The sequence below is a fragment of the Muntiacus reevesi genome, chromosome 13 (genome assembly GCF_963930625.1).
Source record: "Muntiacus reevesi chromosome 13, mMunRee1.1, whole genome shotgun sequence".
Lineage (NCBI taxonomy): Eukaryota > Metazoa > Chordata > Mammalia > Artiodactyla > Cervidae > Muntiacus > Muntiacus reevesi.
Genome location: NC_089261.1, coordinates 69,808,157 through 69,835,706, shown reverse-complemented (window position 1 = coordinate 69,835,706; position 27,550 = coordinate 69,808,157). Strand labels below are relative to the sequence as shown.

Here is a 27,550-nt window from a genome sequence, read left to right as displayed (position 1 = left end):
ACTGGGCATCTGGATGGTCTTACCTCTCTGCCAACCCTTTAAAATGTCTTCAGGCCTAATGTGATAAAAACCAATTATTACAATATTTTTTTTTTCCTCCACAGTGTGATCTCAGCAATATATTACCACATAAAGAACAGGTGAGCTCTTTTAAAACCTGTCTTGTTATTCCAGCTAATTAATTTACACAGTATCAAGTTTAGTGTTAATAACAGTAGACAGTGTTAGAGTAAGCTTTTACTGTTAGAGTGCTTTCATTACAGTATTGAAGTGAATCATTTATTTTTGTTTTGGGACTCTAATTCTTTAAGTTTTATGTGGTTTATATGGATATTTATTGTATTAGAAACTGAAATTTAAAATTAAAAAAATTAAATCCAGTGTATGTTTTCCTTAGCACTGCTGAAGTTTTGAGCTGGATGAGGCTTTGGTGTGGGGTGCCACCCTGTGTGTCGCAGAGTATTTAGCAGCACCCCGGCCTCTGCTCTGTAGGTGCAAGTAAGGTGTTCTGCTTCTCTCCACATTAGGACAGGAAAACTGTCTCCTGAGGGATGAGATCACCATCTGACTGGGGACCCCAGTGTTTAACATAAGTCATTTTTTTAATGAAAAATAACCGTTTTCCACAACAAAATAGTGGAGAGGATAGTATCTCATTAATAGGAGACAGTTGATTCTCATGTCATCATTGTCTTCAGTCATTTGCTTTGAAGAAGCAATATGAAGATCCAGCTACATGCAGACATATAGTTGGGAAAAGGTGAATTTTTAAAGCCTTGAGATAATTGGACATATTCTTTGATACTGTCCCCAAAATCCACATGTGCCAGTTTATTAAATTAGTTAAGATGGAGTTCCAAGTCATTATCAGTGAACTTGAGGTAGATACTATGTTAAATTAATGCCCATTGATCTGTCATGCATACTGAGTGGATCTTTTTATCTGTACATGATTTTATAATATTATACATTGTCATTTGCAAAGTATTGGTTCACATGTCTTCAGACAGTGTCAAAAACTCACTCTTGTTAGTATCACTCCCAGTCTTATTGGAAAAGTCTTTAAGTATTGATAAATTAAGCTCACCATAAATAAAGCTCACACTGAAAGGTACAGATTTTCCAAAAATCCTAATATTTTTAGCTTGATGGTTTGAATTTTATCATTGGCAACAAATAGTTTAGAGTTTTCTTTGAAGTGACAGGCTCACTTTGTTCATTTTTGAAACAATGACTGTCAATTGGTGTTTCATGAAAAAAGTGGTTTAAATATGATGTTCTAGGGGGGAAAAAGTGACTTGGTTACTAGTCAGTTACAAGTGCTCTTCCTTAGCACAGCCATATTTCAGTACATACAAGTGCTTAATGCATACTTTCCACTTACTCAGAATATGAAGAAGAAGAGTAAAGGTTTAAGAACACTTAATTTTTACTCTTTCATCATGGATGTTCTTAAGTGAAGCAGATTTTTTACATTCATTTGGCCAGGAATAAGTAAATGACTTCTAATTTAGTTTCATACCACTGCCTTGATTCACACTCAGAAATGAGCAGTTTTACTCACTTTTGCTTTTATACAATCATAGTTAAGTGTCAAACAGTGTAGAGGCAGGTGATGTCTTGGTATTCTTATAAAAAAACTTTTGACCTCTTGGACTTACAGGATTTCTGAAGAGGGGTCAGGGGAGATTCCCAGAGGCCTATAGACCACATTTGCAGAACTGCTGTTTAAATGGGCACAGTGCAGAAAAGTGTGGTGGAATTTAAAAGAAAAAGCCTGGTCTCTCTTAAAAGACAATTAAAATTTTTAACTCAAACTATTTAAAAGAGACAAGAAGAAATAAACAATAAGAATATAATATGAAGAACAAAAGGGGGTGGAGACAAGAAAAAATCATGAATCTCATATTTACATTCATTGAAGTTAGAAGACTTTATTGCCCACTACTACCACTTTATAAAATGTTCTTGTATATTCCAGTGTGAGGTTAGTGAAGTGGAAATGTATTGGTCTACGAACATTGCCTGTTAGAAGGGGTCTGTGTGGGTAAAGGCAGCTCTGGCTGGTTGTAGAAGAGATTTCATGCAACTTGGTGTGCTGAGTATAAAATAGATCAGAAAACCTTTCTAAGGGCAGAATCCAGGAGAATATGTAAAACTGTTTGCTTTATTAAGGTTAAGCTTCCTCTACTCCTCTCTCTACTTTTAGCAGATATTTTACTAAGCTAGTAACTCCTGAATTAATTTTTAAAATACACATTCTTATTTTATAGAGATGCCAACAGGTCCTTGGACATTTTTGATGAGAGATCACATCCACTCTCAGTAAGTGTCACTTTTATTTAAGGTGTATTTTTCTCTTATTACAGTTGTGTTTATTTCATGCTGAATTGCTTTGATATTAATTACTAGAAGAAAATTATTGCCTCCAGCTCAAAGCCAAGATTGTCTTCCTTTAAGTCTTCTTCCCCCACCCCATATTATGTCAAGTAATTTTACCAAAAGCATGTTGTGTCAGGGGTGTGACTGATAAGAACCAAGTTACGCTTTGTATGACGAATGAGCAGGTAAGTAAACATACCCAAGTAACAGAAAATGTAGCTTTTTAAAGGATGATTTTCCATAGCATCACACAATATAAACATTTCCTAACACATATGTAAGACCTCTAAGGCGAAAATTTAAAAACTGTTTAAATTTTAAACTCATTAAAATGACAGGGTTTAAAAACTCTCTTCTTCAGGTGCTCAGTAGACACACGTGACTGGTGACCGCTGTGTGAGAGAGCACACTCTTAGAGCCTCTGGTTACAGGACAGTGGAGAGGTGTTTTCATGGTTGACTGCAGAAAAGTATGATGACGTACAATGATCAGCAAGACTCTGAGCCTAAAAATAGTTTGCATTTGGGTAGAATTCTTTGGGGAAGAAGGTGAAAATGCATTTTCTGAGGTTGTGCTTGCATTTTTCTCTAATGAATGGTAGTGAGTATTGAATCACTATGGTACTTTAGGATCCAGTTGTTTATATTTAAAAGACTACAAGATATGTCACCCAGTCAAAATTATTTTAAGTAGCACATGGGCCCACGTGTGAAGATTGCTATCTTGAGGGTACTTTTAAGTATTTTTCTTCAGTGGATACTTAACATTGTGTTTTTTCTTCTTTCAGCGAGAAGGGGTTCCAGAGGAGTACTTTAAGCATGATCCTGAACACAAATTCATTTACAGATTTGTTCATACTCTTTTCAGTGCCGCCCAGCTGACTGCTGAATGTGCAATAGTGACTTTGGTAATATATTTTTCTCTTAATAGAAGCATCTCTAGAAATTTTTTTCTTGTACAGAAGGTATGGGCCTATTTTTCAAATGAAAGTAGGTTCCTGAAATGATCATCAGAACTTTATTAAAGAGAAATGTATCAAAAAGAATTAAAGCATACAGATTTGAGCTTTAGTAATCATCATGATTTAAAATGTTGCCATTGCTTTTCTCATCACAAAGCAGTTGATGTTAAAGGCAGCAGGAGAGACGTCTGGTTTCTCCTTCCACACCTCAGGACGCATGGGCACACAGTGCACACAGGTGCACACCGGCAAAGTGCGCTGGGTGGTGGGAGGGAGGCGGTCACTGAACTTCCTGGCCCACGGCAGGTGCAGATTCAGTGTGTTTCTGAGTCTCAGGCTGTGTTGCCTAGGCAGCTGTGATGTGTGTCTTGATTGAGACCGACTGCCTTCACCTGCCTGGCCTTGGACGGCAGTGCTAACCATCTCTGCTGTCCTCTGGTCCTGCATGTGAAGGTGCCCAGGCCTGGGGTGTCGGCAGTGCTCGGAAAGGCTTACTCAGGTTAGCCTGCCGAGCTCCAGCTGTGCGAGGACCTTTCTGTCATCCGTACCGAGTTCCTCTGGTAAGATTTTATCATTTGAGTAATGGATCATGCTCAGCTGAGAGGTAGTTGGCATTGCCCAGCTCCTCCCTGTAGCAGACCTCTAGGGGAGAGTCAGCTGCATGTCTGAAGGGAGGGCCTGCGTCCACCGCTGCCCGCGCCTCTGCAGGCAGAGTGTGGGAGAGGAGGCTCCCCTCAGTGGGCCCCGGGTCAGACGCAGGCCTTTTCTTGGAGCTGCAAGCCAGCTACGGTGCTTAGTTAGCATGTGCTTGAGAGAGGCAGGAGTGGCGCTGGCACGTGCAGAGCTGGGAAATGCAGGCAGGAGAGAGTGTGTGGGTTGGAAGAGGGGCCTTTCTTTGTAGACAAGTTAAGCCCGATGGACCTGTGAGACAGCAGAGTGACAGTGTCTAGCAGTCATTTGACTGTATGGGATTGGAGCCTGAAGCTGAGCAAGAGGCAGGGAATTATGTGAAGCTGTTCAAATGCAGAGAAAGTGCGTTAAATATAAGTTGAGGAGAAGATAGATCTGTGGGGACCATCAGCACTTAGAGGACACGTCCCCAGAGGAGTGGCTGGAGTGGGAGGAAACCCAGCAGAGACTCAGAAGAGCTGCCAGGAGAGCTTGAGGAAGGAGAGCATGGCGCACGTGCCGAGTGCTGCCAAGGAGCTCCTTAGGGCATAGACAGGCACCAGATGCCTGCCTGTGTCACGGTTCTAAGTGCTGGGCACAGAGGAGAGTCCTTGCCTTTCTGAGGTGAGCATAGCAGACATAAGGGTTTTGTTTTTCTCTAGTTTTTATGGAGTATGGCTCATTTACAGTGTGTGTAAGTATCGGGTGTACCACAGAGTGTAAGACTTTTTAAAATGAGTATTTTAAAAAGGTGACTGTTTGAAGTAGTAGTGAAAGCTAGAAAGAGAAAGCAAGGTAAAGGCATGGAGAGATTAGAGGGGCTTCCCTGGTGGCTCAGACAGGAAGCAGTCTGCCTGCAGTGCAGGAGACTTGGGTTCCATCCCTGGTTTGGGAAGCTCCCCTGGAGAAGGGAGTGGCAACCCACTGCAGTATTCTTGCCTGGAGAATTCCCCATGGACAGAGGAGCCAGACGGGTCCATGGGGTCACAGAGTCAGACACGACTGAGCGACTTAACGCATGCACGCTAGAAAGACCAGGAAGAGCCTCCTTACAGAGGTGAGATCTGAACCAGGACCTGGCTGGACTGAGGAAGATGAGGGGCCTGGTAGCGCAGGCAGGGGGCAGAGCACAAGGCGCAGACAGGAACGGGTTCTGTGCTGAGGGATCAGCAAGGTGCCCCTGTGATCAGCGTAGGGAATGCGGGAAGGCACAGGCGATGAGGTCACAGAAGGACGATGGCCTCTCACACGGGGCCTCGTAACTAGCAGGCCACAGAAGTGACCTGTTTGATGGGAGAGCCCTGGCAGATGTTGAGCAGGCCCGTGAAGTGCACTTAATCTGAGAGGTTCTCCTGGCTGCTCTGGGGAGAACAGACGGTGGTTGGCGGTCAGTGGAAGCAGAGAAGTTAGGAGGCAATGGCAGTGATGGAAGCCAGAAGTGACGGACAGAAGAGCAGAGCCGGCAGGTGACCAGTGAAAGTGGAGATGAGAATTCCCAGCAGACGGCAGTGCGATAACTCAAGCGGAGGTCTTTGGTCCCAGCAGCCAGGCGTGTGGCAGTCTCTCTCAGCTCTGAGGGCAGGCCTGGGGAGTGGGGCGCCGCGATGAAGAGTGCTGGCTGTTTGTCATGAAGGCAGCAGTGACCACGCCTCAGTAATTTCAGCGGGGCAGTGGCGGCCAGGGGCAGACTAAATGGGCTAAGGAGAGGATGGGTCATGAGGAGCCAGTGTCGGAACATTTCCTGAAGGAAGTGTTCTAAGGGGTGGTGACAGATGGGCTGAGAACATGTAAGAGAACATTGGAGAAAATCTCTGACAGAGAACGGGGGTTGTTCAAGAAGAGATGAATTGTGGGAACAGTGTTCTGCAGAAATGAGAGGTGGACTGACTTCATTCATAGAAGAGTTAGCTTCAGGGAAAAGAAAGAGATGTCCCTTCCACTGAGACAGGAGGGCAAGTGGTGTAAATGAGACCAGGTTTGCCTTTAGTGAAGCTGAGAGGAAGCTGAGGGACTGCCCCTAAGGTTGAATTGCCTCTACCAGTGCCATAATACAGTAGAGGGGCGGACCCTGTGGGAGACTCGTTCTTAGAGAGTCCTGGCGCACGCGGAGTTCTCTGGGGAGTGGGGGGCAGAAGTTCACTAAGGGTATATAATCTCAGTAACCGTGTTTGGAACACAATTGAGTTTGGAGAGCTTTGGCAGATCGGAGCTGTCAGTCTGATAACGGGACATTTTTCTTTTTGTCAAATGGCATATATTTTCTTCTGCAGAGGTAGCACCATCACAACTTATGTCTTTAATCTTTACTCAGCTGTTAACTTGGTCTGGTTCTTTATAGAATAGCCATTTGACACATATAAAAGAAGCCATGAAGTCATCCCACAGACTACCTGGCAGATTTAGAGGAGCCCCAGGGATTCAGACACCGGCAGCTCTTAACCACCTTAGAACCAAACAAATTGACTAAGTTGCAGAATATGTAAGACAAATGAGTTATGAAATAATGGAGATGTGAACAAAAAGCTCTTTCTGTGCATGAATCTTCCCTAAGAAGGCACCAAGTGTAAAGCACAGCTGCTTTGTGCTACCTGTCCTGCTCTGCCACGCAGCAGCCACTGGGAGGCTCTCTTGACCACCGGTTATTATCTTCAGGTTCACCCTCTGAAGAGAAGATAAAGAACTGCTCAGTCTTACCAGAGTTTTACATACTCAAGCTTTATGTAAAATTGCCACGTACCCACCACCAGTATGGTAGGTACATTGCACACGGTAGGCACTCAAGCATTTACTGAACATTTGAATCGATGCTGGGCTATACGTGCTGCCTTTTACAAGTGGGAAGGTAATAACACAATGCCTGTCTTTAGAATGCTGAGATGTCCTTTCATTCCTGCGACCAAAATTGGGTTGGAAATTCACATGGGCAGAGTAGAAATACCAGACTGACAGAACTATTTGCCTTACAACTGTGACCTGGCCTTTGGCCTTGGCTGGCCGAGCAGAAGTCTCTGTAGAACCAAAGAATAAAAGACATGTTAAAAACAGATGAAACCTATCATTCCTAACAATTCTATCACAGCCCTTAAACTGAACTAAAATCAAAGGTCAGTCCTCTACTTTTGCAGGTTTACTTAGAAAGGCTTTTAACTTATGCTGAGATCGACATTTGCCCCACTAACTGGAAAAGAATTGTTTTGGGAGCCATTCTTCTTGCCTCCAAGGTTTGGGACGATCAGGCTGTTTGGAATGTGGACTACTGCCAGATCCTAAAGGACATTACAGTTGAGGACATGTGAGTTTGTAAGGTTACGGTGAACTGTCTAACCATTTTCCAATACCTTATTTGCTCCCATAAAGTTTACAGCTTAAGAAATGTTACATTTTAAGAAAGGTTACATTGCGCAGAGAGCTGAATTAGGTATAAATATAAAATTAGACTTCTTTCTATCTAGCTGTAGTATAACCATTTGTATTTCCCATCATTCATTAGTTAAATCTTGGTGTGTTACTGTTGTAATATTCTGCTTGATAAATTGAAATTACTTTTCTGGTGGTTTTTACCATTTTACAAGCTCACTACCAGAACAGCATGGTGCAGTAAATAACTTCACGTCTTTCTTAAAGCTGTCTACCAGGTCCAGTCTGTTTTTAAGAGACACATGTCTGGCCTTGGAAGTTAAGTGGTCACTGCTGAGGTCTTAGCACCTCCAGACTACTGAGGTTATAACTTCAACTTGAGTCACACATTGTATGTTTGTTTTTGCAGGTCTTTTCTTCTTTTGTAATCTGAGGTTGTCTCTAAGGTTCTGTTGTTACAGAAACCATGATGTACAGATGACCAAATAGAAAGGTTTCAGATCTCTGTGTTCTGTCTCCTCCGCTGTCAGGAGTGTTCCCCCTGTTTAGAAGTAGGCCTGCTGAGTTAGGAAACTCCTTTGTCTCAGGTAGCCCAGGAAGTGTCAGTGGGGCCTCACCCGGGGCACTCAGCAACCACAGCGGTACTTGGTGGGGCCTCGAGTTAACTTGGGGGGTTCCTCACAGATGGCATGCTCCCATGGGCGTGAAACATCAGGCTTGCTGTCTGGCTGCAGGGAAGGGCCCCGAGGGTGGGAGGCAGCAGGAACCAGAGAGGTATTTGCAGCAGACTCTAGAAGTGCTCACTTGGCAGCAAAAATGTCCTTGTGGGTGGCATTTAGGAGAACGTAAAGGGGTACCTCTTTATTATAGTGAACAACAGAGGACGATCAAGGTCATGACAGGCAGTGGCAAGAGTTTGTTTTTGTTACCTTTGCCCCTGACTCTTAATTCAGATTTACCAAAGTGCATATTTACAACTGAAGCAAAGAAGCTTGTGACTAAGAGAAGGGACCAGTGATTGTTGGTAGCTGTCAAAGTGGCTTTTGGTGAAAATGTCCACTTTGATGATAAAAAGTGTCATGGTGATATTGCTGGTAGCCACCTTAGTGTTACGGCAGATAATTCGAGATAAGTAGAAGTACTTTTGGAATTTGTAGAAACTGAGGTGACATTGAGCACCACTATCATCCATCTTTAAACTGGTTCCTTGAAGGAAGGAAAATGTGTAATCATAAACACCAGGTCTGCCATGATGGCAGCTGAAATTTTCTCAGAACCTGAAACTAAGCTGACGGGGGCTCTGGGTCCAGTTACAGCATCAGAGAACATGCAGGGAAGTGTGTGGATGTTCATAGATGTGAGCCCAATGGCACTGATGGCAGTGTCTAGCTACAGGAAGAAGCTAATTGTAAACAGCACTTTTCTGTGTACAACAGAATCACCAGGAGCTGTGTTCGTAATAGGTTGCTTTTGTTTATGATCTTTGGAAACTGGAAAGCATTACAGCCAAGTGTTCAAGTCACATTTGTCTCATCCCCCTGCTGTTGGCTGCTATTTGTAATGGTCTCATTTTGAGTCTAAATTGAAAAATTGGCATCTATCAGCTTTTCCTTAAAAGTTTTCTAACATCCATGTATCTTGTTTGAATATATTGAGCAGCTGCTGTTCAGAAAATTTGCTGCGCCTATAAATGGCATGCTCTTCAGTCATCTAGTCATTTAAAAAACAAAACAAAACGCAGAAGCGTATTCTGTAGTCCTAATGCTTTTTTCTTCAGTAAGTAAAGCTCTGTTAATAGACATGTTAATCCTCTGAAGTACTGTGTTTCCACACAATTAAAATGTATTAGTGGAAGAGAATATAAAAGGGATAGTGAAGTGCATTTATTCCTGTAGTAAATTAAGTCCTGATTAGCTGATTATCAAAACATTATCTGATTTACATTTCTATAGACTTATGGCCATATGAACAGGAAATTAATTTTGGAGGTAGGTTCAGTTAGGTTTAAAGTTCAACAAATGAGAAACCTCATTTCTGCTCACACTGTGCTCTCCACGCAGGAGAACATCAAACATTTGATGACTTACCAATGGATAAAAGATTAACACTTTAAAACCAGGAAACAAATATTTTGAAAAATAAGTCACTTTCATTTGTCTGGGTATTTATCATTTGTATATAATTAACTCTTTAAAATGATTGCTGTGAAAGTGGTAAGACTTACTCTGATTTTATTTACTTAAACATTAGACAAGCAAATGACTGTGTATGGTCCCACAGGAAAGATCTGCCCCCAGGACCCTACTTTCCCACTTCATTGAATTCGCCCCCTGCGTGCCTGTGCGCCTTCTGTCCTAGTCAGGGCCGGCGGACAGAGCACAGGGGGAACTGCTCCATCGGGATCATTGCTCAGGTGCATTTAGTCTAGCCAAGACGTCTCCCCTTAATCCTACTGCCTCCCATATCTTAAAAAGTGTATCCCATCCTGTCCCAGGAACACCTTCTGGTCCTACTGGGGTTAAGAGGAACAGAAACTTGCATTCTGCCCTTTGCCACAGTCCCCTGCACTGGAGCGGGGGGAGGGGATTCCCTTTCACATCGAGTGTAGCTTCTTTATTTATTTATCTGAGATGAATCCTTGTTGCCTCAAGAGTCTTCTCCCCTCAGAGATAATAGCAGTGGCTCTCCATGGCCCCATTTGTTGCCGTGGTGATGTGCCTACTCCTTTTCTTGGCGTGTCTCTACTTCAGTAAGCCCCTTCCTGTTATCGGTGAAAATGTCTGCAAGTTCTCCAGAGCTAATAAACAGCATACATCATTCCTTTCATCTGATGACTATAGCGGGGCCTTGTGAGTGAGCGTGGAGCATGAATGCCAGCTGCAGTAATGGAACTCTGAAGAATGAGCCCCCGAGTCAGCAGCATGGGTGCATAAGAGGGCCGTAACCGCCCCACCTTGTCCCAAACTCCAAATGCCAGGACGCAGGAAGAACCACAAAGAGCTGTACCTTGTTTGAACATTAGTGTGTTAATCCAGCTGGGGAGCCATTGTTTGTTTCCAAACTGTATTTAGAGCTGTTGTGGCACAGAATGGGGCTTCTGAAGGTAGCCCAGTTGACTGAAACTGTCCTATGTTGGTTTTGTCTTCTCCTCCCCCAGGAATGAGATGCAAAGGCACTTTCTGGAGCTCCTTCAGTTTAATATTCATGTTCCCGCCAGTGTTTATGCCAAATACTACTTTGACCTTTGCTCCTTAGCAGATGACAACAACCTGAGTTTTCTAATTGCTCCTCTTAGCAAAGAAAGAGCACAGAGCCTAAAGGTAAGACTGGGGATTCACTAACTGGGTTTTCTGTCAGCCACCAAAGCCAGCATCTGTGGCTGACTTACACTACGCAGTGACTAACAGTTTGAAGAGCTTATTAACCCATTGGCATCTTATTCCCTGTGTCTTTTATGGGTTAGACAGAGATCTCACATTTTTTTAAAAAAAAGTACAGATATATCTTATGTAACCATAATTCAGAATATTTTAAATCAGATTTAATTGTTCTTAATGGTTTTCCATTTGAACCTCCACACTTACATTTAACCACACAGGAATAATTTCTTATAATTGTATCCCTAATCATATGTACATTGATAATTACTTACCACTCTTAACTGCCTGAACTTGTAGTGTGTGTTTGTGTGTATCACAGTTCAGCCCCATGAGTTTATTAGACCAGAAGCATCAGGGGCTAACCTGTGAGACCTATACTTGGAAATTATAATGTGGGTTCAGAAACTGGATGTAGAAAGTAGGTGGGTTTTTAATGGAAGTGGTAACATACATGGGATGAAGTAATTTGTAGTAGTGATTTGAAGAGTAATTTGAAGTAGTTTGCGATTTCTGGTGGGTATACAGCAAAATTTACAACTGAAATGAATACATATAAAGTTGGCACTTTTTCCAGTACCTTGGTACTTTAGAAATAAGACATTTTTCTACGATAATTTACATGCCTGTGAGATAGCACCTTGTAGTGCTTCATCACTAGGCCTTTCTTGCCGTCAGCACACACCTGCCTCATTGAAATGCTCTTAGTGTGAAGTAAATAGTGAAGACTGAATAGAGGTTGAAGAGCTGGGAAACACTGACTTTGCTCAGGTGTGTTCATTATGCTTAAGGATCTAGTATGTAGGTAACATCATATTGCTGTTAGATGGGGCCTATTTTGGGAACCCAGTTTTTAAATATGTTCCTCCCTGCCCCAGCAATCTCATCATAGCCCTTGGAGAATATTATCTTCGGGAATCAGCAGTGTAGATATGAGCTATCCAAAGTAGCAGCAACTGTCAACCTAAATGAATGCAGATGTGTGGCTTATCAATGCTGCTTTCTTTAAGGTTGGGACTTTTTTCCCCCAATTATACTTATGTTCTATCTGATTGACTTTCTTAGGCCATCTCCAGACTGTGTGAAGACGAATACAAAGACTTGGGCAGAGTTGCTATGAGAAGGTCTTTCAGCGCTGATAATTTCATTGGTATTCAGCGCTCCAATGCCATCCTCTTATGAACAGAGAGAGGTGAGGGGTTGTAACATCATGAACCCCTCGTAACAAGGACTGAAGAAATACCACCTCTCCTGCTGAGAAACCAGCAAAGTTAGTATTTTCACCTAGAAGAAAGACACTGAATTCACTGAATTCTGAGACTTGCAGACCGCAAAGGTTATGGTCATAGGAAAAAACTGGACCTTGTCAAGGCAACACACTCTTCTGTCCTTTTTAATGTAAACAGAGTTACAAAAACCACTCCAAAGCTAAAAGCTCCCAACCCACCCACAGATATTTGCTTACTGTGTAGGCCGATAACTGTGAACTATGTGAGGTTTTTTTAATAGTCTAAATTTTTAGACTTTAAAGACACTAACTATATAACTTTTACTTTTTCCTATTTTTCTCACCCATATTGCTGCATATTCCTTTAGAATCAATGTAGTATTACCATTCAAACATGGGACTCCTAACAACTCATAAAGCCACTTAGGAACAGCCTGTTGTAGCATTGTTAGGTTTTGAAGGATTCTTCCTCCCTATTTCATTGAAGCTGCTAGTCATTTTTGGCAATCAGTTCAAACCAAAAAGCTGCTGAATAACACCTGTCATTCAGTCTTTTTGCAAGCACTGCTTACTAGCATGTTAGCATGTTTGGGATCATAAGAAGAGAAAGCATGCTGTTACCTACTTCTGTCGGGTCCGTGCTGCGTTTCTTGTTAACTCTAATGGTGCTTCTCATTTTCTGATGATTTTCCTCTTTGTTAAATACTTGTATTAAAGGCTATTTTCGTAATTCCAGCCAACCTGTTAGTCCAGGAATAAGCAGATAGTGAAATAGAAGGTGTCCCAAAAGTCTTGGTGCAATTTTAAGCTTTAATACAGTGTGCTTGGACACTCCAGGACACTGCCGCAGAAGTATAAATGCTACAGATGCAAAATATCACTTGAAAGTTTATTTGAATTTCTTCTAAACTCATTTAGTTTTGTAAATCTTGGATGTTAAGCTTTTATTTTTTTATTTTTTTTATTTTTATTTTTTTTTGGGTGAGGATTTTTTTTTTTTTTTTTTTAATTTTATTAGTTGGAGGCCAATTACTTCACAACATTTCAGTGGGTTTTGTCATACATTGACACGAATCAGCCATTGAGTTACACGTATTCCCCATCCCGATCCCCCCTCCCACCTCCCTCTCCACCCGACTCCTCTGGGTCCTCCCAGTGCACCAGGCCCGAGCACTCGTCTCATGCATCCCACCTGGGCTAGTGATCTGATTCACCATAGATAATATACATGCTGTTCTTTTGAAACATCCCACCCTCACCTTTTCCCACAGAGTTCAAAAGTCTGTTCTGTACTTCTGTGTTTCTTTTTCTGTTTTGCATATAGGGTTATCGTTACCATCTTTCTAAATTCCGTATATATGTGTTAGTATGCTGTAATGTTCTTTATCTTTCTGGCTTACTTCACTCTGTATAATGGGCTCCAGTTTCGTCCATCTCATTAGAACTGATTCAAATGAATTCTTTTTAACGGCTGAGTAATATTCCATGGTGTATATGTACCACAGCTTCCTTATCCATTCATCTGCGGATGGGCATCTAGGCTGCTTCCATGTCCTGGCTATTATAAACAGTGCTGCGATGAACATTGGGGTGCACGTGTCTCTTTCAGATCTCGTTTCCTCGGTGTGTAGGCCCAGAAGTGGTATTGCTGGGTCATATGGCAGTTCTATTTCCAGTTTTTTAAGAAATCTCCACACTGTTTTCCATAGTGGCTGTACTAGTTTGCATTCCCACCAACAGTGTAAGAGGGTTCCCTTTTCTCCACACCCTCTCAAGCATTTATTGCTTGTAGACTTTTGGATAGCAGCCATCCTGACTGGCGTGTAATGGTATCTCATTGTGGTTTTGATTTGCATTTCTCTAATAATGAGTGATGTTGAGCATCTTTTCATGTGTTTGTTAGCCATCTGTATGTCTTTTTTGGAGAAATGTCTGTTTAGTTCTTTGGCCCATTTTTTGATTGGGTCATTTATTTTTTTGGAATTGAGCTTCAGGAGTTGCTTGTATATTTTTGAGATTAATCCTTTGTCTGTTTCTTCATTTGCTATTATTTTCTCCCAATCTGAGGGCTGTCTTTTCACCTTACTTATAGTTTCCTTTGTAGTGCAAAAGCTTTTAAGTTTCATTAGGTCCCATTTGTTTAGTTTTGCTTTTATTTCCAATATTCTGGGAGGTGGGTCATAGAGGATCCTGCTGAGATTTATGTCAGAGAGTGTTTTGCCTATGTTCTCCTCTAGGAGTTTTATAGTTTCTGGTCTTACATTTAGATCTTTAATCCATTTTGAGTTTATTTTTGTGTATGGTGTTAGAAAGTGTTCTAGTTTCATTCTTTTACAAGTGGTTGACCAGTTTTCCCAGCACCACTTGTTAAAGAGGTTGTCTTTTTTCCATTGTATATCCTTGCCTCCTTTGTCAAAGATAAGGTATCCATAGGTTCGTGGATTTATCTCTGGGCTTTCTATTCTGTTCCATTGATCTATATTTCTGTCTTTGTGCCAGTACCATACTGTCTTGATGACTGTGGCTTTGTAGTAGAGTCTGAAGTCAGGGAGGGTGATTCCTCCAGTTCCATTCTTCTTTCTCAAGATTACTTTGGCTATTCGTGGTTTTCTGTATTTCCATACAAATTGTGAAATTATTTGTTCTAGTTCTGTGAAAAATACCATTGGTAGCTTGATAGGGATTGCATTGAATCTATAGATTGCTTTGGGTAGAATAGCCATTTTGACAATATTGATTCTTCCAATCCATGAACACGGTATGTTTCTCCATCTGTTTGTGTCCTCTTTGATTTCTTTCATCAGTGTTTTATAGTTTTCTATGTACAGGTCTTTTGTTTCTTTAGGTAGATATACTCCTAAGTATTTTATTCTTTTTGTTGCAATGGTGAATGGTATTGTTTCCTTAATTTCTCTTTCTGTTTTCTCGTTGTTAGTGTATAGAAATGCAAGGGATTTCTGTGTATTAATTTTATATCCTGCAACTTTACTATATTCGTTGATTAGCTCTAGTAATTTTCTGGTAGAGTCTTTAGGGTTTTCTATGTAGAGGATCATGTCATCTGCAAACAGCGAGAGTTTCACTTCTTCTTTTCCTATCTGGATTCCTTTTACTTCTTTTTCTGCTCTGATTGCTGTGGCCAAAACTTCCAAGACTATGTTGAATAGTAGTGGTGAGAGTGGGCACCCCTGTCTTGTTCCTGATTTTAGGGGAAATGCTTTCAATTTTTCACCATTGAGGGTGATGCTTGCTGTGGGTTTGTCATATATAGCTTTTATTATGTTGAGGTATGTTCCCTCTATTCCTGCTTTCTGGAGAGTTTTAATCATAAATGGGTGTTGAATTTTGTCAAAGGCTTTCTCTGCATCTATTGAGATAATCATATGGTTTTTATCTTTCAATTTGTTAATGTGGTGTATTACATTGATTGACTTGCGGATATTAAAGAATCCTTGCATTCCTGGGATAAAGCCCACTTGGTCATGGTGTATGATTTTTTTAATATGCTGTTGGATTCTGTTTGCTAGAATTTTGTTAAGGATTTTTGCATCTATGTTCATCAGTGATATTGGCCTGTAGTTTTCTTTTTTTGTGGCATCTTTGTCTGGTTTTGGAATTAGGGTGATGGTGGCCTCATAGAATGAGTTTGGAAGCTTACCTTCTTCTGCAATTTTCTGGAAGAGTTTGAGTAAGATAGGTGTTAGCTCTTCTCTAAATTTTTGGTAGAATTCAGTTGTGAAGCCATCTGGTCCTGGGCTTTTGTTTCCTGGAAGATTTTTGACTACAGTTTCGATTTCCTTGCTTGTGATGGTTCTGTTAAGATCTTCTATTTCTTCCTGGTTCAGTTTTGGAAAGTTATACTTTTCTAAGAATTTGTCCATTTCATCCAAGTTGTCCATTTTATTGGCATAGAGCTGCTGGTAGTAGTCTCTTATGATCCTTTGTATTTCAGTGTTGTCTGTTGTGATCTCACCCTTTTCATTTCTTATTTTGTTAATTTGGTTATTCTCTCTTTGTTTCTTAATGAGTCTTGCTAATGGTTTGTCAATTTTGTTTATTTTTTCAAAAAACCAGCTTTTAGCTTTGTTGATTTTTGCTATGATCTCTTTAGTTTCTTTTGCATTTATTTCTGCCCTAATTTTTAAGATTTCTTTCCTTCTGCTGACCCTGGGGTTCTTCATTTCTTCCTTCTCTAACTGCTTTAGGTGTAGAGTTAGGTTATTTATTTGGCTTTTTTCTTGTTTCTTGATGTAAGCCTGTAATGCTATGAACCTTCCCCTTAGCACTGCTTTTACAGTGTCCCATAGGTTTTGGGTTGTTGTGTTTTCATTTTCGTTCATTTCTATACATATTTTGATTTCTTTTTTGATTTCTTCTATGATTTGTTGGTTATTCAGAAGCGTGTTATTTAGCCTCCATATGTTTGAATTTTTAACAATTTTTTTCCTGGAATTGAGATCTAATCTTACTGCACTGTGATCAGAAAAGATGACTGGAATGATTTCAATTTTTCTGAATTTTCCAAGACCAGATTTATGGCCCAGGATGTGATCTATTCTGGAGAAGGTTCCGTGTGCACTTGAGAAAAAGGTGAAATTAATTGCTTTGGGGTGAAATGTCCTATAGATAGCAATTAGGTCTAGCTGGTCCATTGTATCATTTAAGGTTTGTGTTTCTTTGTTGATTTTCTGTTTAGTTGATCTATCCATAGTTGTGAGTGGGGTATTAAAGTCTCCCACTATTATTGTGTTGCTATTAATTTCCTCTTTCATACTCATTAGCGTTTGCCGTACATATTGCGGTGCTCCTATGTTGGGTGCATATATGTTTATAATTGTTATATCTTCTTCTTGGATTGATCCTTTGATCATTATGTAGTGTCCTTCTTTGTCTCTCTTCACATCCTTTATTTGAAAGTCTATTTTATCTGATATGAGTATTGCGACTCCTGCTTTCTTTTGGTCTCCATTTGCGTGAAATATTTTTTTCCAGCCCTTCACTTTTAGTCTGTATGTGTCTCTGGTTTTGAGGTGGGTCTCTTGTAGGCAGCATATATAGGGGTCTTGTTTTTGTATCCATTCAGCCAATCTTTGTCTTTTGGTTGGGGCATTCAACCCATTTACATTTAAGGTAATTATTGATAGGTGTGGTCCCGTTGCCATTTACTTTGTTGTTTTGGGTTCACGTTTATACAACCTTTCTGCATTTCCTGTCTAGAGAAGATCCTTTAGCATTTGTTGAAGAGCTGGTTTGGTGGTGCTGAATTCTCTCAGCTTTTGCTTGTCTGTAAAGCTTTTGAATTCTCCTTCATATCTGAATGAGATCCTGGATGTTAAGCTTTTAATTTGAATTTTTTGTTTCAGTCCCTCTTGAAGATGGCAAACAATAGGCTGAAACAAAAGATTAAAATTAAGAGCTTAATGTTTAAAATTTACAAAACTAAATGAGTTTACAAGAAATTCAAGTAAACTCTCAGGTGATGTTTTGTAAGTTTGTAGCATTTATATTTCTACAAGTATCACAGCTTCAAATTGCATAAAGACTTCAGGAGGATATCTTGGATCTTTATAGACCTGGCCTCCGCTTTTTAAAATAGTCCTTTGCCTGGCTGGGCTGTTGATCTGCTTGAGCACGGAAGTTTCTTTTTTCTAGGTTTGGTAAAGGAATTACGAACAATAGCATTAGTTCTCGGTAATAAACTGAAAGGAACTGGACCCTAGTAGTAGTGACAGGAAAGTAAGCGACATGAAACAGCTTTTCTGTTCTGCGTGTTAACGTGGCTCTAGGTCTGTCACTTCAAGTTGTTACTTGAGGAAAGATAAATCTTAGGAACCCTTACCTCAGGCTTTTTAAAACACAGGGTACCCCTTAGCCACCAGGAAGCCCATTAAAAGACAGGAAGGTCCAGTAATCGGTCTTTTAGGAAATTGGTAATGATGTCACCTAAACTTGAAACATTAAAAAAAAAAAAAAAGTGTTCTCAACTATGTAAAATCTTTCTCCTACCTACTCAAACATAATCCTAGGAATTTTGCCTGTAAACAAAGCATTTCTGGGCCAGAAATATTTTCTCTCTTTATAGCAGGGCTTCACATTATATTGAGTGCCACAGGTTCCATCATTTTTAAAGGACAGAGACATAAATGATAAATAATGGATATAAAATACTACAGTCTACCACCTCAAAAAATATTGTTTATGGAGCTTGGAGATTCAAGTATCGATTGAAGTTTTATTTTGAAAAGAATGCTCCAACTTGTGTGGTTTTTCTTCCTCATGTTTATATTAAAAGAAAAGCTAATAAACTCTGTTTTAATTAAAATATGTGGCTGTTGTGCAGCTTCTCACTGCTCACATAAATAACATCACGGCTCTGCTTAGCGAAAATGTTCTCAATCCGCTCTGATAGGCAGGCCTGAAAGCATTTTCCGACTACGCATTCAAAAGTTGCTTTGACCTTTGCCTTTAGTTAAGAGGCATTTATTTCTTCGGCTTATGTTCTTTTCAACCAGAAGATAATTTAGTACACTTAAAATCACTGGCTGTGGCGCTCAGTGGCATAGTGCATTCGATGGCACTTTGGAATTGTGTGTTATTGTACCAACAGGGGAAAAAAGCACATTGGAAGATAAAAGGTAAAACACAGGAAAGAGTTACAGAAGTACTGGTGAATCAGAATGTGAGTTACTGAGGATTTCAAGCCACTGAACAGGAAGGAAAGTGGAAGAAGAGGAGGTAGAACTGCGGTTGTTATAAAGAGGGTGACTGCTAAGCAAGCCATGTAATATACCAGATCACCATAAGGTTTCTTTAAGACCCTAGTCACTGCACTCGCACAATATTCCATCACTCCTGATAGTATTGTTGTGTCTTCATCCACCTTAATTCACTACCTAAGGTCAGATCTTTTAACTTTGTTCTTGGTAAGTTGTTGATTAGGAGAAATAATCTGAATTAGTGCAGAAGGAGAGAAAAACTATGACAAATCACTAAGATAGCTTGTACCATGTAATAATATGCCAGTTACTAAGCAGAAATGCTGTCACATCTTGAGTGGTCAAAGGTTAAAAGTGGGGGTAGGAACACTGCTTGGACACGACTGTAGTTTGAAGACAAGTTAGAATCACTAAAAATTGCTCTTTCAGTGTTAATTCTAGAGACAATTACAGCCATTTTGATAAATGGAAAACTTAAAGGTTCTCATAAGTACTATAGGGCATGAAAACTAGTTCCTAGTAGGGGCCATAGGGTAGTGTTGAGAGTTTATACCTAGGAAGAATTTATTCCCTAAAGTACTAAGACTATAAAAGAATACCTCAACTCAAATTTATTTTCATTTTTAGTTTTTGGAATATACTGACGGTGCAATTTTAACTGGAATACTGTGAACTGAAGTTTATAAGGACAAGACAAAGGTTTCAAATCTATGTTTGAACCAAATGAAATTGTCATTTTTCTACATTAAATTCACGGGGTTCACCCTAAGACAACTTAGGGCCCAGTGTTTCTGAGAAGTTTTTTCCATTCTGTATCAGATTCTATCATGACCCTATTCTATCACATCTAAAGTACCCTGTATGCCCATTATTGAAATTCAACATTACTAAATCCTGGTTTTATAACAACTCATGTTTCATTTGTTAGTTTTCCCATTTTATAAGATATACCATTACTTGATTTTTTAAAAGTGCTGATGAAGTCAATATTTACTGGGAAATCATTCACTCTATATTTCAGGTTATGCAATGTTTTGGGAAGTGTTTCCATACAGCATGTAGGTTACCTGGACTCTGATCACATAAGCCTTCTAACCATGTGTAGAGTGACAAGGATTGTTCCTCGCCCAGAAGCTGTGGTCTGTGAGTTCAGAGCTACTAGGTAAAGCACCTGATGGCTGGCAGAGCCTCTCTCAGGCAAGCGCTAGTTTCTGTGCAGAATCTGTCGATTATCCCTAGCATCTACCAAGGATTAGATCACCTAAGATCTCAATTGTTGGCCACTTACCACCCTGGCCAGCCTGACACTGCCAGCAAAAATAAAATCCAGGAGCCCTTCAGCAAAGTCTGGTCCCTTGTACACAGGTGCAGTCTGGTTTCTGAGGCAATTTAGTCTATTTTAAATGGGTTTGGCAGATGAGAGAACAATTTACTTAATGTGAAACAAATTTTAAGAATACCATTTTGTGGTTTAGGGAACTCTAGGATGCAGAAAGAACTAGGAAAGTGAAATAGAAATTAAGAGGAATCCAGAGTCAAATGAAAAGTGGTTAACATTCTTTAAAAAAGGCCCAGGTAAATGTGAAGGGAGCTAGTAATTTGAATATTAGAAAAATTCAGCGACAGCCTCAGAACCTAAGGTACTCAAGAATGTGTCCATATCTACTCAGATTGTTCTCCTAACTTTTTCTTAAAACATCTATTCCTTCATCCTAGCATTCTCATTTCCAACCTTTACTTCTGGCTCCCCAGACGGTGGCCCTGTATTTCCTCCCTGTGGGAACTGACTCTTCCAAGGGCAAAGGTTCAGTGTTTGGTCACCTCCCACTGGCCTCTCTCAAGAGGATCATCTCAGCTTCACCCTCTAACTTTCTGCTAGTGCCAAATGTGGCAGTGCTTGATGCTGGTTACTACTGTGATCCACTTTCAAAGCCTTAGCAGGTTCCAGGAAGTACAGGATTTATATGGCTCACAGGCTAACTGGTCCCTGTGATCCCCTTTAATCAACTACTTGGGCCCTCCTCAAGGTGCTTGTTCCCCATCTGCTGCACTCAGTCCCCTGACCTGCCCACAATTCTAGACGTATCACCTCAGGCTAAGCAGCAACCCCACGTTCCAGACTCCACAACTTGTTTCACCTGGTGTTAGGAACAGATGCCTCACTCTTAAGGTAACCCCTCTCATCCAACGGAGGCAATTCCATCCCAAGGCTTAAAATCAAACTGCTATATCCACCCCCATCCCCTCCAGAGCCTCACCGGTTTATTCCCTTCTGCTTCAAAATTGCATTCATCTTCCCAACATGAGGATAGGGCAGTTTGACCTTGCCTGGTCCTTTACGTGTCCCAGTATCTCACAAGATGTGGTCCCTAGACCATCTGCTTCTCATGGGCTGAAAACCTGTAAGAAATGAGTGGAATCCTGGAACAGATAAAGAAACATTAGTAGAAAATCTGGTGAGATCCAAATGAAGTCTGGAGTTAATAGTAATATGATAATCTTGACTTCAGTTTAACAAAAGTGCTATGATAATATGTTAATATTAGGGCAAGATGTATACATTTTTGCAACTTCTGTGTAAACCTAAAGTAATTCTAAAAGTTTAAACAAGCAAACAAAACAAAAAGAACCACTTCCTGGATCCTAGACTAAAGGAATCTCAGTTCCTGGAGCGAAGCCAGGAAATCTACATTTCTAATAGGAACCCCCAGTGATTCTTACACAGACACAAACTTGAAAACTAGTCTTTCAATTCTCTCCCATCCCATGCCTGAATGGCTGCTTCCTCCTCATTTTATTGATACTTACCTTAACCTGGTTTAATCCTTCAGATCCTCTCAACTCTAAAATATAAATACTATCATTATCGCCCTTTCACAGATGAGAGTACTAAAAGGTTAAACAATCTGTCTCGAATCAAGCAGCCCATGATTGTTGGAGCTGGAATTTGAGTCCCTAGTCAGTCTAGCTCCCAAATCTATGCATAGAACAATTATACTGCCTCCCCTTCTGTTGGATGTGACCAACTAAAGAGCTGTGCAACTAAACCACTAAAAATGCATTATGACCTATTTCTCTAGCCACCCAAGTCTAACAGGCCCCTTCCCTACTGGTGGGGAATAAGCAATGAGAAAGCATCAGGAAGATGTGTCAACTAAGGAGACCTGTATGGGGAAGGCACAGTGGCTCTTCTACCAGGATCCAGCTCAACTGCTGTATTTTCTATTCTCTCAAATGTCCTAATGTGTACCAATCTAACAATGCTCATCTTACTTTGACACTACATTCTCTCAGGCTTGCTAAGCATCTGTCCATATTGTCAGGGATGTGGCAACTTTAAATCAACTTACAATAGGTCCTCTGTATCCACAGGTTCTGATCAGTGGATTCAATCACCATGGGCTGGAAATACTTGGGGAAAAAATTTAAGAAAGTTCCAAAAAACAAAACTTTAATTTGCTGCATACCACCAACCATTTGCATTATACTTAAAACGACTCCTTACTGAGGATTTGTATTAGACATTAGAAGTAATCTAGACATGATTTAAAGTATATGGGAGGATGCAGGGGGAAGACGGAAGGACTGTGTGTAGGTTATATGGAAATATTGCACCATTTTACATAAAGGACTTGAGCATCTGTGGATTTTGGTATTTGCAGGAGGGAAAGTTCCTGGAACCAGTTCTCCACAAATATAGAGGGAGAATATATATCTCCTTATCTGGGCTCCTTGACTGGTGTTTAGACCTTAATGAAAGTGAAGGTGTTAGTTGCTCAGTCATGTCCAACTCTTTGTGACCCCATGGTCATATAGCCCGTCATATAGCCCGTCAGGTCATATAGCCCGTCAGGCTCCTCTGTCCATGGAATTCTCCAGGCAAGAATACTGGAGTAGGTTGCCATTTCCTTCTCCAGGGGATCTTCCAGACCCAGGGATTGAACCCAGGTCTCCAGCATTGCAGGCACATAATTTACCGTCTGAGCCACCTGGGAGGCCTTAATACCAAGTTGTAAATTGAATGATCAAGTTTGGGGAGTTCATGACTGCCAAGCAGACACACAGAACAGCACCGCTTCCATCCAAATTGCTTCAGCAGTCTAGACAGAGCTGACCAAACAACACAATGTCAGGCAGTGCCTCTGTTCTTGTGTATTTCCCTTCTTCAAGTGAATCATAAAACAATCACAGGATTGGCAGGAGAAACCTAAGAAGTATATTCAAGTAAAACATATTTTCATTAGTTCTGCTTCTGTGATTGGAGTTTGCTTAATTTCATTATCAATAAAAAGGTTGCCACTCATATCTGAGAAATCTGATAATTAAGTTAGAATCCACATAGCGCCTTCAGCCAGCCCATGCTCATTCATGTCCAACTCTGTGAGATGCTGTGGACTGTAGCCCACCAGGCTCCTCTGTCCTTGGGATTTTTCAGGCAAGAATACTGGAGTGGTTTGCCAGTTCCTACTCCAGGGAATCACTTAGAAAGCAGTGTGTCTCTTTGTAAAAGCATGAAGAGAAAAATACTTGTGTAGCATCTTTTTACTTACTTTACCATTGCTTTAATATACTTTAAAATTTATCTATATTAATTGGGAACAAAGAAACAAAAACAGACATATCTTTGTTTTTCATAAATAACTACTCTCCATATTTGATAAAAATCTCAAACCATTATTTTACCTTCCCACAAATATAATACATACAGATTTTTTATCTGAAATAGTGTCAGCAAATTAAGTACCTTGAAACTAACATAACCACATACAACTGCTGTTCTACTGACTTCCAGGAACAAAACAAAAAACTTCTTATCAAGATGTTCTGGATTTCCTTTTGTTAGTGTTAAGAGATTCAATACTATAATCATCTGCCAGTAATAATTTATAGATTTGAGTTGACTGTCTGCAAATAAAATACCACTGGCATTGCTTTATGAGTTCTGGATTTGACATGACATCGACAGTACCTCATGGGACAGGCAATACACATATGTGGAAATCAGAAAAAGTAGTGAATGCCCTGGGCTCAAACTATTGACTCGGTATGTGCCTCATTTGGCTCAGTAATAAATTCACCTGCACCAAACCCGTATCAAAAGTCACTAAATCTCCCATATATATAAATTATTTATATACACCCACAACACATACATACTATACATACAGTTTTTAACAACATGAAGTAATATTGTCTTCAAATGATGTACCACAGACATTATCCTGGCTGAAATAAATCCTGTAGTTGTCATCAAGCTGCTAGAAGCTTTTCAGAGTTCTGAGTCAGGTTACTTAGTTACTTTCATCCTGCCTACCCTTCACCCTGCTTTCATGTCTTGGTAGCTTTTTCTTTCAGAACCACCCTCCTCAACCCAGGCAGATTTCGTTCCCAGGACCACTTGATTGGACTTTGGAGGCAAGAAAGGGCACCCAGAGGGAGCAGGCAATTCTCAGCCACTGTACCTCACACCTGCCTAGATTTGTGATGTTCTCTGTCCTGTTGGCCCCATTCGGTGTTAGAAAGCAGTGATTCAAAGCTTTGTCCCTCCTACCCTCCTTGGTCTTTCTGTAGAGCACAAAAGTGAAAGAAGCCTCTTTAGCAGGGGTGGCAGTTCATTAAAATATACAACTACGTCTCCTAGCTCTGGGGTTCCCATTCTGTACTTGAGACTGCAGGTCACAGATGCTGTTACTAAGGTTCGGTGTGGGATCCATGAGGTTTTCTCCTGGCAGCCGGTGTCAGGATTAGTGCAGCCCTAGCCCAGGAGGAAAGGGTCTAATGAATATCAACTTGGAAACAGGGCTGCTGGCACATTATTTAAGCCTGTACATGCGCACAGTGGCACACAACACACACATGGGCCCATCGTTGGAAGCGACGGCAAGAAAGTATGACAGAGGTTTGCAAGGATAAACCAATAAGGCACCAAGAGAACTTTCTTCCAGTCAATTTAGGCAGCTTCAGAATGTGAGGTTAATAATACATAGTAAAAAGACTTCCTAAGGTTCTTGTCAGCTGATTCACTGACAGGTCGCATATTAGTTCCTTCTAATCTTCACCCTCCTATCTATGCTGAGAGCCATTGATTAAAACTGAACCACGAAAGGGACAGCCCAAAGCTGTGCATGAGACTGAACGGGGCCTTGAGTCCTCACTAAAATCAGAGCTGGCTGTAAAGAAGCTGGTAACCTGCCTCACAGCCTTTCATTTTACCATTGCTTTCATGAGTATGGATGGTCTGCCTGATGAAAATAAAAATCAGGAGAGAACTGAGTATGAGATGGAAACAGGGGGTGAGCATAAATAGATGGGTTTCTCTGCCTGGGTAGGGGGAGGGGTGGTTGATGCAAGAATTCAGGAAGCAGGTGGGCTTAATCTTTGAGGGAAGGGAGAGCAGGGGTGAGAGAGAGAGAGAGAGAGACGGAAGTCAGGCAACGCTAAGAACTGGGATGAACCTAAAAAACCTCCAGTGCATTACCTCTATTACTGCTCTTTGCCTTAGTATCCTTTCTCTTAACTGTCTTAAGTTGTTTTTAAAGTAAATTGGTTGTTCTTTTTAGGTTCGGTATGTTGCCGAAATAAAAAAAAAAATTGTTTTAAAAGTAAGAATTAAATCACTTCAACCACATCCTCTCACAACTTTTAGACAAATTCTGCATCATCTTTACACTCTTCCACAAAAAAAAAAAAAAAAGGAAAAGGAACAACCCAAATTAGACACAATGACTGAAGGCAGCAGAATAATCTATGTAATTTCTGGGAAGAGGTCAAGGTGATCAGAAAAGGTCCTCATTTGAAAAACAGGAGAGGAACTGGCCCTCAGGCAGGGGATCTATTTCAAGGTTCTAAGCAGCTGCAGAAAAAGCAGACGAATTACATGTGCAGAAAGTTCTGTAGTTCGGTGTACCAGGTTTTGTCAAATATACTGAAATTTAATTTTGATTTAGATGAGTGCTTACGAGCATTGCATTTTTATAAACATGAACAGCCTTTGAAAGTTCATGAAAACTATTAACATCATGCTTCTTTCCATCAGCATAGTGCTTAAATCCATTGTGGAAAATACACACTTGTTTACTTAATATCCATAAAGTAAAAGCTGACCTGGGCTTAAATCTTACTTTTCCAACTTTGGTATAAATGAAGTGCAAATCGTTATACTTGTCATTTTTCTAGAGAGGCCTTCCCAAATTTTAATTGCATTTGCCATTTTAGCTTCTTAAATTTAGTCCCCGGTATTTTACCGGAAAATGCACTGTCACTCCCTTCCCCAACTATAGCCTCACACTCTTCTTGAATGAATGGTTAAACAGATTAGAAAAGCAAACAGCATTTTTAATAGTAAAGTGTGTGTGTGTAGTGTGTATACGTGTGTATTCAACAATACGCAGGCTTTCATATATGAATGAGGGAATGGTTCAACAGATTAGAGGCTTTCTCAGAAGAGGAGGAAAAGAAAAATATATTGAGGTGGGGTGGGGAAAACGGCTTTCTTTTGCTACACTGATTCACATTTCAAAAGCTTAAGCAAGTGTGTTATGGGTCTCATTTGTTGTCAGAGGCTGCAGAGAGCAGTGTCTCGCTGCTTTTGAAACATCTGGCTGTAATCTAGTCCAATGTCCAGGGACAGTCATTTTCCCTCATTGCTGCCAATATTTGTTCACAGGTAGCCAGCCTCCCTTTCAAGCACCTCATTCAAGGTTGGGTGTGGTTTCTAATCACAGCTCTCCAGGAGAGGAGGAATAAGAAAAGCAAAAGGACTGTTTAACATGATAAAGGAGGTGGGATGGGGGAGGAGCAGATAAGAGAAGTGTTGGAAATTTACTTAATTACAGGAGGTATATCCAGTTTAGTCCTTAAATGTAAAAAGGAGACCCCTTCAGCTCTATCACTAAGTACTTTCAGAAGAAGGAAGTGGGCTCATTTTTACCAAAATATAACACAAGTTTTTTTTTTTTTTTAAGTAAGATCACTAGAGTCTACTAAGAACCACCCACTCCTCCAGCACAAAGCTGCCATCTTAACAGCCTGGAATTGAAGTTCAACCAATCGCCATCCCTTAGGTTAGCACTATTCCAAACATTTATTCTGGACACTTACAATGCTACCTCTAAGTTATTCAAGCAAAGCTGGCGCCGTTAAGAATGAGAATGATTACAAGGACTACAGAAAAGAAACTCAAGCTTGCTAAACAAAGCTAGGACGCACACAGAAACTCTCAACATTTCCTAACCTTGTCACTTTCCGGAGGCGTAAACCCATTATGCTCCCCCTCCTCAGTATGACTTAGGGTGTCCCCAAAGTTAGGGAAAGGGCCAAGCAGCTCATCTTAAAGCATCTGGGACACTTTAAGCAGTGGAAGGAGAAGTAAGCTGGAGAAGCCCACGGGAAACTTCCTGCTCACAGCAACCTAAACTTTCACTGTTTACATTATTTTTAAAGACACAAGTATAAGAAATACATTTTCCCAATTGAGACCACACAGTTCACAGAACCCTGAACCAAGTGGACCTTCATTAGAATGCCAACCTCAGGATTGTAACCCCCACCCCAAAGCAAAGGTAAATTTTGTTGCCAAAATGCAACAAAGTTAAAAATTAAGAAAACGACATATAAATTAAAAACATGGTTCCCCTCAAAAAGGCAGGAAGATAGAGCAGACGTCAGCTGAGCCCCTCTGAGAAGTCCTGGGACAGGTGCCCCCCTGGAAACAGCCCCTTCCCCTCCTCTCCAAGTTGCCCCAGGAGGGGGCGTCTGCACCATTAAGGTAAAACGGAAGTGACCTTGGCAAAGCTACCAAAGGAAAGCAACCTAGCTCCCTCAACTCCCACCCGGCTCCCGGTCCCTTGGCCGCCTCCTC

The 27,550-nt window shown here is 40.7% G+C and overlaps 1 protein-coding gene across 3 annotated transcripts in view; it reads left to right on the top strand.

The window, feature by feature from the left end:
• LOC136145903 (cyclin-Y-like protein 1) overlaps positions 1 to 12,915 on the top strand; it is a 32,507-nt gene extending 19,592 nt beyond the window's left edge. Inside the window, exons 5-10 of one of the 3 annotated variants that reach the window (XM_065904671.1) lie at positions 105 to 140; positions 2,274 to 2,325; positions 3,170 to 3,289; positions 7,234 to 7,304; positions 10,527 to 10,689; positions 11,812 to 12,915. In XM_065904671.1, coding sequence (XP_065760743.1) covers positions 105 to 140; positions 2,274 to 2,325; positions 3,170 to 3,289; positions 7,234 to 7,304; positions 10,527 to 10,689; positions 11,812 to 11,928 — 559 coding nt within the window. In that variant the 3' untranslated portion in view covers positions 11,929 to 12,915. Of the gene's footprint in view, positions 1 to 104; positions 141 to 2,273; positions 2,326 to 3,169; positions 3,290 to 7,137; positions 7,305 to 10,526; positions 10,690 to 11,811 lie in introns of all 3 variants that reach the window. The other 2 variants (XM_065904670.1, XM_065904672.1) reach the window with 2 other exon arrangements.
• The last annotated feature ends 14,635 nt before the right edge of the window (positions 12,916 to 27,550 follow it).